The 16,591-nt window shown below is 47.3% G+C and overlaps 1 protein-coding gene across 3 annotated transcripts in view; it reads right to left on the bottom strand.

Annotated features, from left to right (window-relative positions):
* Nucleotides 1–12,222, bottom strand: part of LOC421419 (uncharacterized) — a 53,480-nt gene extending 41,258 nt beyond the window's left edge. For all 3 annotated transcript variants that reach the window (NM_001326498.2, XM_015283813.4, NM_001326499.2), the window contains exon 1: nucleotides 12,029–12,222. In NM_001326498.2, coding sequence (NP_001313427.1) covers nucleotides 12,029–12,097 — 69 coding nt within the window. In that variant the 5' untranslated portion in view covers nucleotides 12,098–12,222. The remainder of the gene's footprint in view (nucleotides 1–12,028) is intronic.
* Between the last annotated feature and the right edge of the window lie 4,369 nt (nucleotides 12,223–16,591).

Genomic DNA, 16,591 nt, shown 5'->3' with positions numbered 1-16,591 from the left:
TTGCACCAACCTCCAGTAAGTAGAGACAGTTTTACATGCAATAGCCAGGTGACATTTAAGAAATGAATGTAAAACATTTAACTTTGGGAGAGATTTATCATAAAAGACAAGCAGATGTAAGAAAAAGCTAGAGACAAAATCTGTCTCGTCCCCATTGCTGCTTGGCAGATGAGTACCAACAACTAGCTGCAGCTAGAATTGCACAGACACTAAAAGGCCCAACCACCCTTAGAGTCAAAAGCCCTGAAACACTGTTGTATTTGCACAATAAAAGAAATCCTATTAATCTGCAGCTCCTCCTGGTCTCTGCTTACAGAGGAGAAATTAAACTATCATACAATCAAAATTAGTTACATTAATAATCATCTATAAGCTTAGAAAAGAAGAGGCAGCCTTATTTCTATGGCAGAACAAATCTTTCCCAGCAGTCCTCACTTACTGGCCGCACTGCCATAAAAAAATAAAGTATCAGCAGAGTTGTTTGGTACAGTGGAGGCTGTGTGCATGAGGAGCAGCAAGATAAGCATCCAGCTAACCACATGCAACCTGGAAGAGCTGGAAGTGTGCAATGAGCACCTGCGAGCACAGAAGAACATCTTACAGCATGTGGAAATGAGTGCAGAGGCATTTGCCTAGCCATTTCAATAAGCAATAATCTGGATGTGCAAAATATTTAAGCAAAGATGTTTGCATGCAACTGGGGAGGAGACAGTTCCTTCCCTGTGCTAACTGTAGTCTGTTCCAATGCTTTGCAAGATCTTCACAATGCAATTGATGAACAGATCTGTGACAAGCCATGAAAAAGGAGCAGTGAGGGGAACTGAACTAAGAGCCTCTCCACTCACTCACTTGTTCCCTTCAAGCTGGAAAAAATCCTGTTCTTCCATAACTAAGGTGCTGACTTGGACTTAGTTAAAAACATTCTACTTAAATTTCCCCGCTGTTATTTTTCCAGGTCAACAGCAGCAGTTGCCATGGGACACTGCCTGATCTTGAATGAAGGAGGTGCCATCATTCCACGTCTGAAGAAAATCTGAATTAGAATGGGAAAGCGAGGGAGATGATGAGATGCTGAAAGGCAGTTACGAGCCATGGAACAGCATGAGGAATAGGGAAGGAGTGAGTCAAACAGACCTTCAAATTAACTAACTTCCTTTTTCTCCCAAGTTCTTCTTTAGTTTTTATTTTAGAGATACTCAGCATTGCAATAAGCACTTATGCTAGCAAACCAAGCTGTAATACTTGCTCTCTCCTCAATAAAAGCAGTAGAGAAATGAAAGACTCAGTTCAATCTTCAAACATCTACAAGAGAAAAACGACTCCCAAACTAGATATGGAGTTTACAGCTGCAGTCCATCAACAGCTAGGCTTCCAACCAGCACAGTCCTACTTCAGAAAATCTGAATTCTTTCTAGATTTTGTTATTAATTTTTCATCCTAGCTCTGCCTCTGAACTTCTTTCCCCATTTTCCTGCAAATGGCTAGGATTCAAACCTAGGCTCTGTAACCCTTGAACGCTGCCTTGCTTGACAGAGCAGCCATCTGGCTGAGTCACTGAAACTGGTGATGGGCTGGGGGGACACAGCACTCCCTGTGGCCCTCATTTTCCTGGCCTGCCCCATGTTGAAGACAGCAAAGCCATTGCTGGTTTTTTGTGTGTGTGTGAATGCTACAGTACAGTCAGACACATAGTCTGCACAGGCCTGGGATCTACTTATCTTCAGAGGTTTCACAGATCTGAGGGAGGCAGAGAGACACTGCAGAGACCACAAGTCACGAAGTCTTGACAATAGAGAGGACAGTTATTGCTCATTTTACAGTTATTAACTTTTCACATCAGTAGCTTAAGAGGATGGTTGAGGTTTAGAGAATTTACTCCGGTACCAGAAACCATACACAGAGCAAAACACACAGCACAGCTCGGCCTCAGATAGCAGGCACCTGCGTGCATTGGAGCCACGCAGTATTTCTCTATATTTCTGCATTACTTTGTTCATGTCTTTGCTGATGTGATAAAGAGATTTATGGCTAAACCATATCCAAGTTTCATGGAATTCTACTGGAAGACTAGTATCCACCTGTCACCTTTCTTATCCACTGCACAGAGAAGCATTTTATTTAAATAGCTCAGAAAGGAATTAGAAAAAAAGCAGTGTCAAAATAACGTGTCAGGGACTTGTAAGAAAGAAGCAACCTACAAAACAGTTGTGCTGCAAAGAGATTCCCTAGCAAGGAGGTCAGCTCCTGACAGCTCATAGCATGAAGCCCTAGCCTTCCCCTGGCTTCCATCTTGCAGGATCACTGCTATTTAGCAGCACTGACACCACAGAGCACAGGAAGACAAGAAGGAGCCTGAAGGATTAAAGACTGAAGTTCTCCTTCCATTACAGGGCCTCATCCACCCTGCACAAAGATACAGTGACTGAGCTCCATCTGCAATTTACAGCCCACGTGCTGCTGAACCTCATCTCCAAACAGATTAAAAGCAACACTACTTATCACAGGCTGACAGCTCTCTCAGACAGGAGGGGAAGACAGTACAAGGAACACCAAGAACCAGAGGGACCTACAGCATTGACCTCACCTGTCTCATACCTATGGACAGGGTAGGATGGATGATGGCTGCTCACACTGCTGCTAACCATCCTGCTTAGCCTACAGGGATTCCAATACACTCCTCTCAACTCCCACCCCACTCCAAGAGGCCTAAGCGCAGTAACTACATGGCTGTGCTGAGAAGAGCTGCCTTCATGCAGGCCAGCTTCTCCGAGAGCTTATAGCAGCTCTCCAGCATCGCACGGGTCTCTTCAGCCTGTGCAGCCTGACAGGAGCTGGCATATACAACACATCTGGTAACAGTTTTTCCATTTTCTCCTCTGCAGACCCAGAGGGCAACTGCCATTGCCATGAGATACTTCACTAGCTGAAGAGAAGTTGCTTGTGTTGGGAGACCTCACTCGACACTCACCTCTGCTCAGCCATAAAGAACTACATTAGCCAGATTTGCAAACACAAGAAACAAAGCCTTACAGTCTGGAAAATGCATTCGGAGCACATGAGACATTTCAGGCTTCTCCTCTAAAAATCTCACATTAACCCTTTTGAGTACAAACAGATGCGAGATGCGTCATTTCTATGGATTTACACCAAAGCCACCTTGTTCTACCACAGAGCAACCCAGTAATACAGCATCAGCCTTCAAAATGAGATCTTTGATCTGTATGGTCAGACAACCTTAAAGGAAAAGGAATGATCATGAAAAACTTTGCCCTTGCTGTCCACGTACCAGATCCTTTCCTGGTGACATGACATGATTCCCAGTGGTTTGCCCAGTACATGGAGGGATGGGCTAGAGATGAGTGGCACAAACACAGCATTTGACTGTTTACTCACTCCTCCAGTATAGAAGCCAGAAAGCACAAAATTATATTAATAAGAGGCCGCTTCGAAACAAACAGTGGGTAATCATTCAACATGTAAGTCAAGGTGGGAAACTCATTTCCACAGCATGCTTTGCTATACAGCACTGAATGCAAAGACTTCACATTGACTCAGGGAGCTGGTTCAGGTAAAGGAGTCCACTGGCATATTAAAGTAGAGACAGCAGTTCCACCTCAGGAAGTTCTTGAGTCTAAAGCACATTGTTCTTATGGTCTGCTCAGATGCCTACTTCCAGCTGCTACACAGATAGGGGGAAATGAGCTGTAGGTGTAACATGAGATGGGTGCTCTTGAGCCCGAGCCATAGGAGCAGACCATACAGCACATGCGTTTACATGTGGTGTTACAGCACAAGTGGATGCACAAAACAAAACCCAACATGGTTCTTGCAGAACTGACTCACTTCATGCACCATAGAGAGCAACCAAGCATACTAAACTTGCACCTCCACAGACCATTTCAGGTGAGAGGCAGAGGATGCTGCATTGCACTGCAGATCTCTGCAAAACCAAAGGGTTTCCTAAGAACAGCTCGCTCCATCAAAGCCAGAACAAAGGGTCTTCTATGAAAAAATAATTATACATATATATATACACACACACACAAGTTGCTGATTTTTTTTTTAAGATTTTTTTATATCATTGTTCTCTCCTGTTAATTACCCTCTGGCCACAAAACTTTCAGTTCTTCTTAATAACCAATTCTCAGAAATGAAGTAAATATATAAATGCACACAAAAACAGGCTGGCTGCAGACAACTGTCTGAAACAACCACTTGGCTTTGTGCATAATAACTGGGTAACAGGACATGGAAGGATTATTTTATGTTTTCCCATCTTATCACAAGACCCATTCTCAGCAAACTGGAGGACCGAGCTGTCTCTCAGGCAACTTTCATCAAGATAGGAAATTCCCCATTCAGTCAAGTTAAGTTTTCTTCTCATCATGCCAATAAAGATCACAACAAACTGACTTTTGATGACAAGAGGTAAGGACAACAGTTTTAAATAAGAAAGAAAAAAAAAAGAATGAAAGAAAAGAAACAAAGCATCTACATCAGAGAAACAGCATGATCCTGTTAGAAACGAGTACAGTGAGACCTGTTTCTGAACAACAGCAGTGGGACAGGACAAGACCTTTATGCCATTAGCAATTGAATCCCTCACTCTCCTTGAAACCACTGGCTCAAAAGCAGGCAAGCAGCCCAGTCAAACTAATCAGCTGCCCATGGCCAATCAATACATTTTGTTCCCTACACGTGTCAGGTACCAAGGTCTGTCTATTCTCACTGCAGATCTGAATGAGTGTTGGGGTATCTGGGTGTACTTTATGCAGAGATCTCATGTCCTCTCATAATTCTAAATTCAGATGAGGACTAGTTCCCGTGTAATCAGGCAAGAAACCTCATCCATCCCCAAAGTGAGTTTTGTTCATTCCCGAAGTGGGAGAGAAACGTTACCAAGCAAAGCCTCCTTAGGGCACCTATACTCAGGCACAGGCTACTTTTTCCCTCAAAAGTGTTTCCAATTCTGAATTCTTAAGTTTTTTCATATGAGCTGATTTTGGAGCAAAGGCTGGGAGTTAATTTCAGGAAAGGCTGCAAAGGGCTTTTCCCAGGTGTGTTTGCTGGGGACAATGACAAGCTAACCCAGTCACCTTAGCATTTGAGGAACACAAGCCATGGCCACCACAGTCTACCAACCCTGAGGAACACCTTCCCAAGTTTTGTCACATCACAATGACAACATTACTTTGGAAGATGCATGTCAGTAGGGAACAAGTGTTGATCTCTGTTCTCAGCACCACAGTCCAAGCCTTGGCAAACTGAAGGGGCTGGGTAGTAGGCGAGCTTCCTAAATCTAAGAGTACTAAAGAAGAGGGCTGTTGACAGGGTGGGCTGCACCAGCTGCTTGCAGAACTGCCAAGTGCTCTCAGAACTGCCTTTGGGCTCTTAGCCCCCATTGCCCCAGCCGATACAGAACAACTAGGAAGATCCATGATTGGGATTACTGTACAAGCAGTTCATGGCAGCCCTGCCACAAATCTTCCTGGCAAAGCACTTACTTATGTGCAGATCCTCCAGGAACTTTCTTCAAGTATCTACAGCATTTCACTCTCCATCAGGCTATTAAGGCTAGTCTACAGAGGCTACCATATGATCTTTACACATGATACACTCACACAAAGGACGCTCTGTTGTTGCAGTCCCATTCTTCTAGGATGGTATCAAAGACAACAAAAAAAAAGTCCATCTTGCCCACCATCTAGTGTGCTACAGTAACTGCAGTGGAAAAAGAGAGACCGTTCTGTGTAACACCTACTCTCTATGCCTCAGCCAGCTTCCAAGATGTCCCAGCCTCAAAGCGTCTGCCCCACAACAACCAGAGTGCATACTGAGGTACACATGGAGTCCAGGTCAATGTACAGACAGACCAGCCCACAACAGAGAGGAGGTTATAGTGGGCACAAGAGGTTAAAACAAAAAAAAAGAACAGCAAAAGAGTACAGAAGGGCTCAGCAGCACCACGAGCTATGCATCCCCAGGTAGCGACCAAGCTAGGCCAGAAGAAAACAGACCCCTTTGAATTGTGCTCCACGTGTGCCACATCCCTACAGCTTGGGCAGGCCAGTGTGTGGGCTTGCAAAGAGACAGCTCTGCATGGGTCAGATTGGGCCACGCATTCTTTACATAGACCTTTAGGCCTGGGTCACAAAGGAGAGAGGCTGTGTCCACGCAGAGTCCATACTTTATGGAGAATGCTTTCTGTACAAACCACAGCCACAACTAATCAACTTCTCTAAACTCTTGCCCGGGTGTTCACATGGAACAGCTGTGGGTGGTGCTGGTTCCTTTTCAAAAACAGCTCTGTTGGCTGACTGTGCTGGTCAATGACGGTGAAAGGACACGTGGGCTCTGCCCACATCCACGTACAACAGTCACTGCAGCAGAAAACAGGCCTGAGTGCATACATAGCTGCAATGTTGGTTGCTAGGAACAGTTGGGTCACCCAGCAACCCACATCCCTCTGAATAGGGGCTCCACATAAATGTGGGGAGACAGAAGGGCTGGCGCTGCCTACACTGTGGGTGGGAGTGTATTTCCCAATGAAAAATGAGCACAGCCCTCAGTTCCCATACCGAGACATCCCAGTAACACTCCTGTGACCCCAGACACGTTCCAGGAGCAGCCAGAGATTTTGACGCTATGGCAGAGTGGTCCCCTGCCCAATTACCACTCCACAGAGATGTCCTAAGTGAAGGGAAGCTTTGCTTTGCACTTCAAAACAAACAAACAAACAAACAAATAAATAAATAAAATGAACCTACTGTTTTGCAAAAGCCATAAAAATAAATGATTACCTGAGTCCACTTTCTGTTTTCACTTTAAATATAAGCCATATTTCTGCTCAAGAAAAGATCCCAAACAGAGCAATTCAGGACCTTAAGATGGTGCATGACAGCAGGAAATTAAGTAGAACTGCATTGTCCAGCAAAGTAAAATGGATTAATCTGTTTTCACTGAAATGCAGAAGTTAACTACATAGGATTACATTTCCAAAAATTGAATTTTCAGAATTCAATTTTTCATTCAAATAGAAACAAGAATTGGGAAATACATGGGAAAGTAATGAGATTTCTTTGTGGCAGTGTATGTGTGGAGTTCTCATTTATTTGAATCTAGCCTATAGTAATTTATAAATGAGGGCAGCTGAAAGGCTGACTCACTGAATCATCCCAATCTCAATGAACTTCTCTTTATGCCATATTTACAATACCTGAAATCTGCCTGAAGTCCCACTCTCTGGGATTAAGTTGTTACAGGATTTTATTGGTGCTGGATGACTGCACAGAGAAGATGACAAACCTTGAAGATTCAGAACTTAGAAGCTGAGTAGAAAGAATTGCAAACCTTTTATTTTACAAGGCCTCAGGCAGGAGTCTCAAAAACTTGAGCTTTCTGAGTGACAGGGATTGGCTGTTGTGCTCCACCTTGGCCAAGTATTTGTCCCAGTATTTTTGACCCACTAACATCATTTTCGTCCAAATTATCAGTAGTCTACGTTCAGGCCTCTCAGCCAAAACTGTACTTACACACTTTCATGTAACTGCTTGTCCTCTTCCTGAGTGAAACTAAGACAAGCCAGAAGCATCTAGCGTTACCAGGTGTTAATAGGTGGAATGGTAGAGCTTTGGTTTAAAGCAGACTCTGATAGCCCTGAAGCGATGAACCTGTTCAGTGGGATGTGCTGAAAATCCACAAAGCAGAGAACAGCTTCACACTCCACAGGAGACAGACGAAGCTAAGATCTCATTGTGCCAAGCTGCCATCAGCCAGCCTGAAGGCCAGTGGCTGGCTGAGCACGTGACAGGCAGTCAGCTCAGAGACAGACGGAAATTAATCTGCCCTCATTCATATAAAGCGTGAGCCTTAAATGGATCTTTCAGAGCGCACCCACTGTGCATCAATAATAAGGGAGCTACTTGGCTCTATTTTGATTCAAGAAGAAAAAGTTTAATAACCCTCCTGCTCTGGAGAGTAACCAGTTCCCACTGGGACAGGGTCTCACAAGTCACCTCCTGCAGGCCTGAGGCTCACTGTGCACGGCCAACCAAGGCCATTTAACATAGGCAGGCCCAGGATGATGCCCAGTCTCTCCTCAGGGCTGACCAGCTGTAGGCCTCATAGCTGACTCCAGGTGCAGATGCAGGTCCCCATCACTGTGTAGGCACACATGCAAGCTGCAAGGATATGTGAAGAAAGCTGACATGGCTTTGTTAGTACTCAGTCCATAGCTCCCTTTTAAGCAGGTGTGAGGCTAGAATTACACGGAACAGAATGCAGTTCTCTGTGACTAGGACAGACGTGCATGTGATTTCATTGACTAAGGAAATGACAAACATGTCTTAAGTAACTTTACCCCGTCAAAAACGAGCATGCCCAATCTGCAGGTAATTCAACAACTTTTGTAGATTAAAGCATCATCTGCATCATCTCCAAAGCCATTTGAATTGACAGAGAAGCTAGAGTGGAACTGCCACCCTTCAAGTGCTGAGCTCTGTTCAGCTGTGTGTTCCAACCAGTTAACTTTATACACCACAACCCAACTGCCTCATTCTGATAACACCTAGGGCCACTAATTAAGGATTTAGTTTGACTGGCAATGCACAGACTTGTACTAAGCAGATGCTCCCTGCCCCAAGGAGCTTGCCTGAAAGCAAAGCTTACAAAACCAACACCTACACTTTACCCACTACACAAATACGCAGGGGCACAAGAGTTGAAGAGGGATTCAGAATGAACTCATTTGTGCCAGAAACCCCTGCCCCAAACTGTGGGGATGAGCATTTCATTTGTAGCAAGCCCTGTGAGCTGGGCAGAGAGCACCGCTTGAGGGCTCAGGACTCTTTCATAAAAGCCACCTTGAACAATTTGCCTTGTATTTCAGGACGGACTCTCAGGGATATCAGTCTAAAGCTATGAAAAAAAACAAACTCTATTAGATTGAAATACTGGAAAACCAGCTAAAAATTCTGATCTTGAGTTATGGGCTTCTCTCATCACCCTATTTGAAATGTTTCACCATGATGTGGCACAACTCCTTTTTCTCACTCCTCTCTGCTGTCCCACAGACTGCTCTGGAACAGACCCAGTTGCCAGCTGTTACCAGAGATGATCCCTAACCCACACATTCAGAGCTGTTGCTGGCTCTATGTTTCTAGCCAAACAGTGTAGGTTTCTAAATCTGGCCTAATCTCTAGTCAGGAACACCAGATGATCAAAGTAAGAGGTCTGAGGAATAAGACTCCAATTTACATCCTTTCTTGGGCTTGTCTGCAGCAGCTGAAGGACTCCAAGCCAAAGGGCTGGACTGTGAACCACAACAGCTCAGAAGCTGCCACAGAGCTGACTCCACTGCAGAGAAGTGAATGTCTAGCAAGGAGGCAGCAGGGGCAGCAGGACCAAAGACAAACCCTACCTATCAAGCTTCACAGCCCAATCACTCTGACCAGGAATTGCTGGCCGAACGTGCTACCCCAATGGCAGGTGAAATGTCAGTCAGCCAGTCCTTCCTTCATGGTGACTTCTGGTGAAAGGATAACAAACAGACAAGAAGTTTCTCAGCAGCAGCAGCATACCTCTTAAGTCAAAGCCCTCCAAGCAGCTTTAGTGGTCAACTACCTGAAGAGCAACACTACAAAGAAAGAAATCCATTAATATAGCAGCTGATGCATGTAGAATCCTGGACTTACTACATGAGGCCGCTCAGCTCCTCCAGGGGGACAAGTCTAGAAACACTCCTCACAGCCACACTTAGCCAATTCAGGACATGCTGCCAAAATGAGATCTTCACAGTGGGCAGAAATTTCATCCTGAAAAAGTTCCCAGAGCTGGGATGCCAACCGGAGGTCAGTCAGCTCTCCCAAGTTTACAAAAATGAGTTGACAATTCACCCAAGGACAGTCTCCCAGGACTTTGCCTGATTGCAGTACTGCTGCAAGCCTGAAACACAGCAGCAGTTTGTTTTCTCTTGAATTTGGGAACTTCCAACAAAGGTCATGAAATTCAAAAGCAAGTGGGTAGTGAAGGAGAACAGCTGCTAATCATACTGCCTTTAAAGCTCAGAAAGCTCTTGGTTTGGGTAGTGGATGGAGATCAGTACTTAATTCTGCTCACATTGGTTGTTCATTCTACACTCATGCTACTATAGGCCTGACTTATGCTCCCACTTCACTAACTTCCCACAAGGTTTCAGTGACAGCAGGACTGGATCTTTTAAACAACACATGTACCATACAAGCCAAAAAATGCACACGCTACGCAGATCACATACACAGACTCATGCAAGGCAGCTGAGGACACACAGGCCCAGCCAGTGTCTGACAGCCCCACGGACTGAGGCAGGAGATGGAGATGGTGTGGGTTAGCTGGACTCATTGCAGGGCCCATGCGCAGCGCAGCCACAGGAAGCCATCTCTTCACCTGCAGAGATCCGGCCCTGCACTGAGACAGAGTGTGCATGCTCTAATTAAGTGGTTCATGTGCTGCTACAAGGCTCAAGTAAAAGCAGGCTGCTGCACGTGGTCCCCAAAGGCCTACAAAACATATATAAACCCACAATTTGCAAGTCTGGCTTTCTGCCCGTACACATGTATACCAGCCATTGTACCACTCTCCATAGCAAGCTGCAATGCTACCTCTGAGGATCTGTGCTTGCAAGGAACTGTGCAAGCTTGAATCTGCTTTCTCCACTAAGCCTGCAAAAATGCAGACCACCTGTTGGCATCACACAACCTTGGCAGTACTATGAGCAAAATGGCTGCAGGTACCCCATCCTGAGGTTTCCCTGCATGCACTTCAGCATCCTGAATGCTGTGTGTATCCCCAGCAGCTCCTTCAGAAGGACCTTATAGTTTCACAACTTCAGGCTCTAAGAGACCAACAATGAAGCTAAAGGAGGTGATCACAGCCACAAGGTCCAGAAACACAGCATTCAAAAGAAATCCCCCGCTGCCTCTGCATAAAGGTATTCTGCACACACAAACAAATGCTGCTATTTTGTTTCCAAAACCCAAATCTAAGCCTGCCTCCCAAAAGACTGGCAGGAAGAAGTATGGAGACAAAACTCTGAGGCAACATTAGTTCCCTTTCTAACAAAGTTGTCATCAGCTTGTCCAGAGTGACTGTGCAGAAGTGCAGCCACGCTGCAATCCGCCTCTGTGTAACACATACAAAAGGCTCCACTGGAGCCTGGTGTGCAGATTCCCCAGCCCCCATCCCAGGCACTGAGGGCTGCTGCCTTTCCCACATCCCTTCTTTATTCGGGGCCAGGCACTACACTGCAAGCTGCATGGATGCAGGTCCAGAATAACTGCTGATTTGAGTGGGTACCCCTCACTTCACAATACTTTTGCCAACTCAGAACCCGGTAATTCTTCTAACTGATTGTGACTCCATTTTCGCCCCATTGCATACAGTTAAGAGATTCCTCCTTGCATTTAGCAGGAAGGGTTTAGCCTTCCTCCTTGTCCTGAATCTGTGATCCCAGCTTTTCTTTGGAACGCTAAAGAACGACATGAGCAGAGTTTGAAAAACCATGGGTCAACGCTGGGAGCCAGGCTGCAAACTGCAGCTCGGATTGCAGCCTTCTGGAGCAGAAGGGAGAGAAATGCAAATACCGAGCTGGGAGGCATTTCAGGCAAACCGTGTTTGCACAGCACCTAGTGCAGCAGGGTTCTGGTCCGGAGAGGGCTGGAAGGCTGCAGATTAAGTGCATGCAAAGGTACCCAGAGAGAGCGGAGATTGCACACGCAGCTGAACGTCAACCCCGTTAAAAGTAAGTACTTCTAGATTGAAAAACACACAGATCATTTGCCTTCACGTGCCTCCTGCGTAGCCTACCGTGTGCAGAGAACACGACTTCAGTAGCAGGGATACAGCCCAGGCCAGCTCCTGCCTAGCGCACTGCCTCAAAGGAAATCGGCCCAGCATAATAAACAGCACAAGTTACTGCCCCTTGTCATCCCCGGTCCTTGTTACCTGGATGGCCCAAGAGCACCCGACACGACACGACACCATCCACCTTTACCTTTAGCTGGAAAGGCTGAATTTCGTTCAAAGTCTGGTTCCTGAGCTTTTTGGTGAGGACCTTCAGCATGGTACAAGTCCGAGGAGCCAAGAAGGGGTTAAGCACACGCGCACACCTCCAAACGCCCAGCCGCCGCCGCCGGGCTCGCGGCAGCGCGGCGGGGCTAGCATCCAGCGCCCGGCACGGCGCGGGGCGAGGCTGCGGCCAGCCGTGCCCTGGGTCCTGCCCCTCGCTGGGGGCTGCGGGGCGGAGCGAGGCCCCACAGAAATAAATACCGCACTTCCCGTGCCTTTCTCCCCGCTACGCTTCAGGAAGGAGGGAGGGAGGTATCGAGCCGCCGGGCGCTCACTGAGGGCCGGCGAAGCCCTCCGCCGGCCGAGGCCCCGGGCCCCGCTCGCGGCAGCAGCGCCGCCTGCCCCCCGCCTCCCCGCGGCCCCAGCCGAGCATGGCGCCCCCCCCTCCCAACCGCCCCGGGCCCCGCACGGCCGCGGCCGCCCCGCGCTCAGCCCGCAGCGGGGAGCGCCCAGGCAGCGGCGCGGCAGCCGCGGCGCCCATTGGCCGGCCGGAGCGGGCCGGGGCAGGGCCTCCGCTTAAAGGGCCCCGCGCCCAGCGCCCCTCCCGGCCGCGGGGCAGCGCCGGGGCCGCTCTCCAGCGGGGATACGGTCTGTGAGGCCGGGGGCTGCGCCCCATAGTGCTTGAGAGCTGCAGGGCCCTCCTGGCCGCTGGGTTTTAGTAGTGTTTAGCCTAGAAAAGGGAAGCTCGGGATAATCTCATCAATGTGTATGAACACCTGAAGGGGATGCATTGAAGCCAAAGCCAGGCTCTTATCAGTGGTGTCCACATCAGGACAAGAGGGCACGAACATAGAGTGCAACGTGGTAGGTTTGCTGTGACCATCAGAAATCAATTCTGTGCTGTGCAGGTGATAGAGCTCTGGCATGGCCTGGCCAGATGCTGTGGAGTCTCCCTGGAGATCTCCAGAAACTGCGTGGACATGTTCCTGAGCAGCCTGCTCTGGGTGTCAGTTGGAGGTAGGGCTGGAGCAGATGGACCCAGAGCTCCCTGCCGGCCTCAGCCATGCTGTGACTCTGTGAAGCAGTCCTACAGTGCTCACCCACAGCCTGCTCGCAGCAGGAACATAACATGATAGACGCCGTGCACTGCCTGGCCTGTCCCCTGATTCAAAGCACTGATCCACAGGGAGTAGTTGTATATGTCATCTCAAGTCCCTTGAGCCATCTGGATAGCTTCCAAAAGGCGTGAAGTATTAGGGAAACTCATCAGACCCTCTTCTAACAGCAAGTGCAAGTGCAGGACCAGGAAGACATGGGTTCTTACTGCACCACCTGCCCTATTTAACCACAACAATTGCTTTTTCAGGCACAGCGAGGTGCTCCATTTCCATAGCCAGTTCTCCAGCACCTCCCTGACAAAACAGAAAGGCTATCAGGGACTGACCAATAGGCTCCCAACCCCTTTGAATTCACAGGAAGCCACCAAAACACTTCCAGAAGTGCTGGCCAACAGCTCCATGCCAGAGATAAACTCTCTGTGCCTATGTGAAAGGCACATTTCACCCACTGCCAGGCCTCTGAGGCCACCAGAGCCTTTCGTCCAAGTCTTTTTTCCTGGAAAAAAAATCTGGAGCCTTGAGGAATTCTCTTTCAGTTTGTGTGCAAATTCTGGAGCAGCACAGTCTGGTTTGCATATCAGTTCCCCGTTCTCAGACAGCATGCCTGTAACAAGATAAGGAAAGAGCTTTTGTAAACTACTGACTGCAGGAAAAAAAAAGAAAAGAGAGAAGGGAAGAAAAGAAGAAAGGAAAGAGGAGTGTCTTCATTTTAAGGGAAAGAAGCTCAGCTCAGCTCCAGATAACAAAGTATTTTTCTTTAAGGTCTGCGACAAGCACAGAGTCTGAGCCAGAGTCTTTCTGCCTTTTAGGATAGTGCTGCCTTTGAAGAAGCCTGCAATAATAGTAACTTATTTGTTACATCATATTTGCTCTGTGGATTCTGCATTCACACCAAGGATTTATTTTCACCTATTTCACCCCCATTTCACACCAAACTGAAATCCCCATCCAACCTGAAGACCCTAGGTCACCATACATTGTTCACCATGCATTGTTCTGTGTACTTCTGCTTTCCTTACTACCTGGACACAGGCAAACAGGTAACAGTGTGTTATCACACCGCTAGCCTAGCGTCCTGCTTCTGACAGGAGAGAATAAAATGCCAGACAAAATCAGAAGTCGTCTGTATCAATATGCAGTAACACATTTATTGTTAGGTAAGAATCACTCCTGACTGCTAGCTGATAATCAAGGTGCATCTGAAAGCAACCGAGAATCCCTTACCATTTTCTTGTCTTGATGAATATCACTTAAGAAGATTCTTTTTTCTGTCTCTTTTTTACATCATATAATGCCAAATTCCCCAGAGCATTGTTTGTTTCTCATTCAGGCACTGGAGCCATTGGCTCTGCTTGTAATGGTCTGTGAGGTGTGACCCTACTGGGGGTCCAGTCAGCTTAAGCTACTGGATATGAGAGCTTTCCCATATTTGAGCTCTCTGTGTTCAAGCGCTGAGACAGGCGCTCTGCAACGCCCAGCTGTTTATCTCAGGGCAGAGGAGAAGCTGCCTGAAGCAGAACAGCAGAACTTTCCATCTCACCCACAGACAGCTTGCAGTCTCTCCCTGGCCTCACACCATCCCACTAAGGCACAGAACACAGCAGTGACGCTGACCATAGCAGCCTGGTGGGTTTGGTGGTAGGATGCTTAACTTGTTCCCAGGCCAGAGCTGCTATGGACAAGCAGCAAAACCAGATGTCAGCGAGGCTGTGTCACAGCACTTGTGACGTGAAAGAACCTAATATTGTAATTCCTTGTATTAACTCTGCTTCTGCAAACTTTGTCTAGCTATGCTTCAGCAGATATCTGTAGAGCAACAATTTCTTCCTTGCTTTGTATTTTATACAACCAAAATAGCCAGAAACACCAATTTCAGGTACACCCCAGCATTTTAGGGCTGAGTTATACACACTCCTCCCAGTGTTTTTGTTTTTTCCATAAGCGTTTATGAGTTCCAGCAGGCTCAAGAAAAGCTTGCACTCTCAAGTTCCTCCCCACCTAACCTCGCACCTCACTCTGGTAAAGTACCCTGGCTGTTTCTGATCCACAAACACAATGCCAGGAGCAGCTGACTGACAGATCAAAAACTCCTCACTGATCCACAGCACCCAGCATTTCCTCTGAATAAGGCACAGCAATGTGCTGCTGCAACGAGCAGCTGGCAATTTAGTAGAGGCCTGTAGTAAAAGCCCTTGCAGAGGGAAGAGCTGCAACCCACTGCCACAGCTCTTCCCCCTTGATTTGTCCTTTCCCCAAGGCTCGATGTGCAGCTGGAGATAGGTCATACTGCTGCATCGCACACTGGAAAGAAAGCTTTGTGAGAGGTCTGGAGGTTGTATTCCTCCCTGCATACATGGGTTGCAGAATATCACCAAGTAACTTATATCCAAGGATAACAAAATATTTTCCAGGTGTAAGTAGTAGAAGTATTCCTAATGGAGAAAACAAAGACCATGGAAGATTACTTGACTTTCTGAAGGTCACAGGAAAGCTGTGGAACATCCAGGAATAGAAGCTGTATCTCCTGGACACCAGCTGTGTGCTCCCAGACTATCTCAGACTGTAACCTAGTCTGTCACTAGATCGTGCTACTGGAGCTATGCAAAATTCAGTGGTTTTGTTTCCCAGCCATTTCATGTGATCAGTTTGCTTGGGTTTTGGTTCCTGTGGGTTTCTCACTCTTGGATTTTTGATCTGAATTCTGGGTTCAAACCAAATCTCAAACCCAATCAAAGAGGCCAAGTTTCCTCTGGCCACTTGATAAAAACATGACTAAGCCATTGCATAACATTTATGACAAGCCCACATGCCAGCTCCGGCATTGCTCAAAGATCTATTCAAGTTCCTGATGGCCAGGCCAGGAGCCAAAGGGAGGCAAATGGTAAGCTTCCTCTGCAAGAATGCTTTGCACTGTGGTGAAGGAGAGGGTAAGAAGCTGTGTGCTGAACCTGGATCCTGGTTCACTCCCCCAGTAAGTACACGTTACTGCCTGCTGCTGTCAGGAGAAGATACTTCTGGAGAACTGCCTTGATCTTGCTGTGCCACATCTTTCCCCCTGCCTCGGAGACATTCCTCTGTGGGAATCATGACCAGACAGTACGGACCAGACACAAGCCAGGAGGAGTGAAGACAATGCGGCAGGGAATAGTTTAATGCATAGATTCCCTCCGAGCTGTGTTTCCCATTGTGCCTGGAGGATAACCTAATACCCTCTGCAGCTTATCTCCTGACGGCCTACCACTGACAGTGTAAGATGCAAGAACAGAAATGTGTGCAAGTGCAGAAGGCCCCATTAGGCCTGGCTAAGCCTTCTCTTAAGGAAAGGGATGCTGGTTTTAACCTTGGAAATCACCCGGGGATTTGCTTGGCCCCCTAATCACTTTTCAGCCTCCCTTTCCCGCACACTTCCTGTGCTGTGACACAACCGTGCT

This window comes from Gallus gallus, chromosome 3 (genome assembly GCF_016699485.2).
Source record: "Gallus gallus isolate bGalGal1 chromosome 3, bGalGal1.mat.broiler.GRCg7b, whole genome shotgun sequence".
NCBI lineage: Eukaryota > Metazoa > Chordata > Aves > Galliformes > Phasianidae > Gallus > Gallus gallus.
This window is presented reverse-complemented; position numbering and strand designations above follow the sequence as displayed.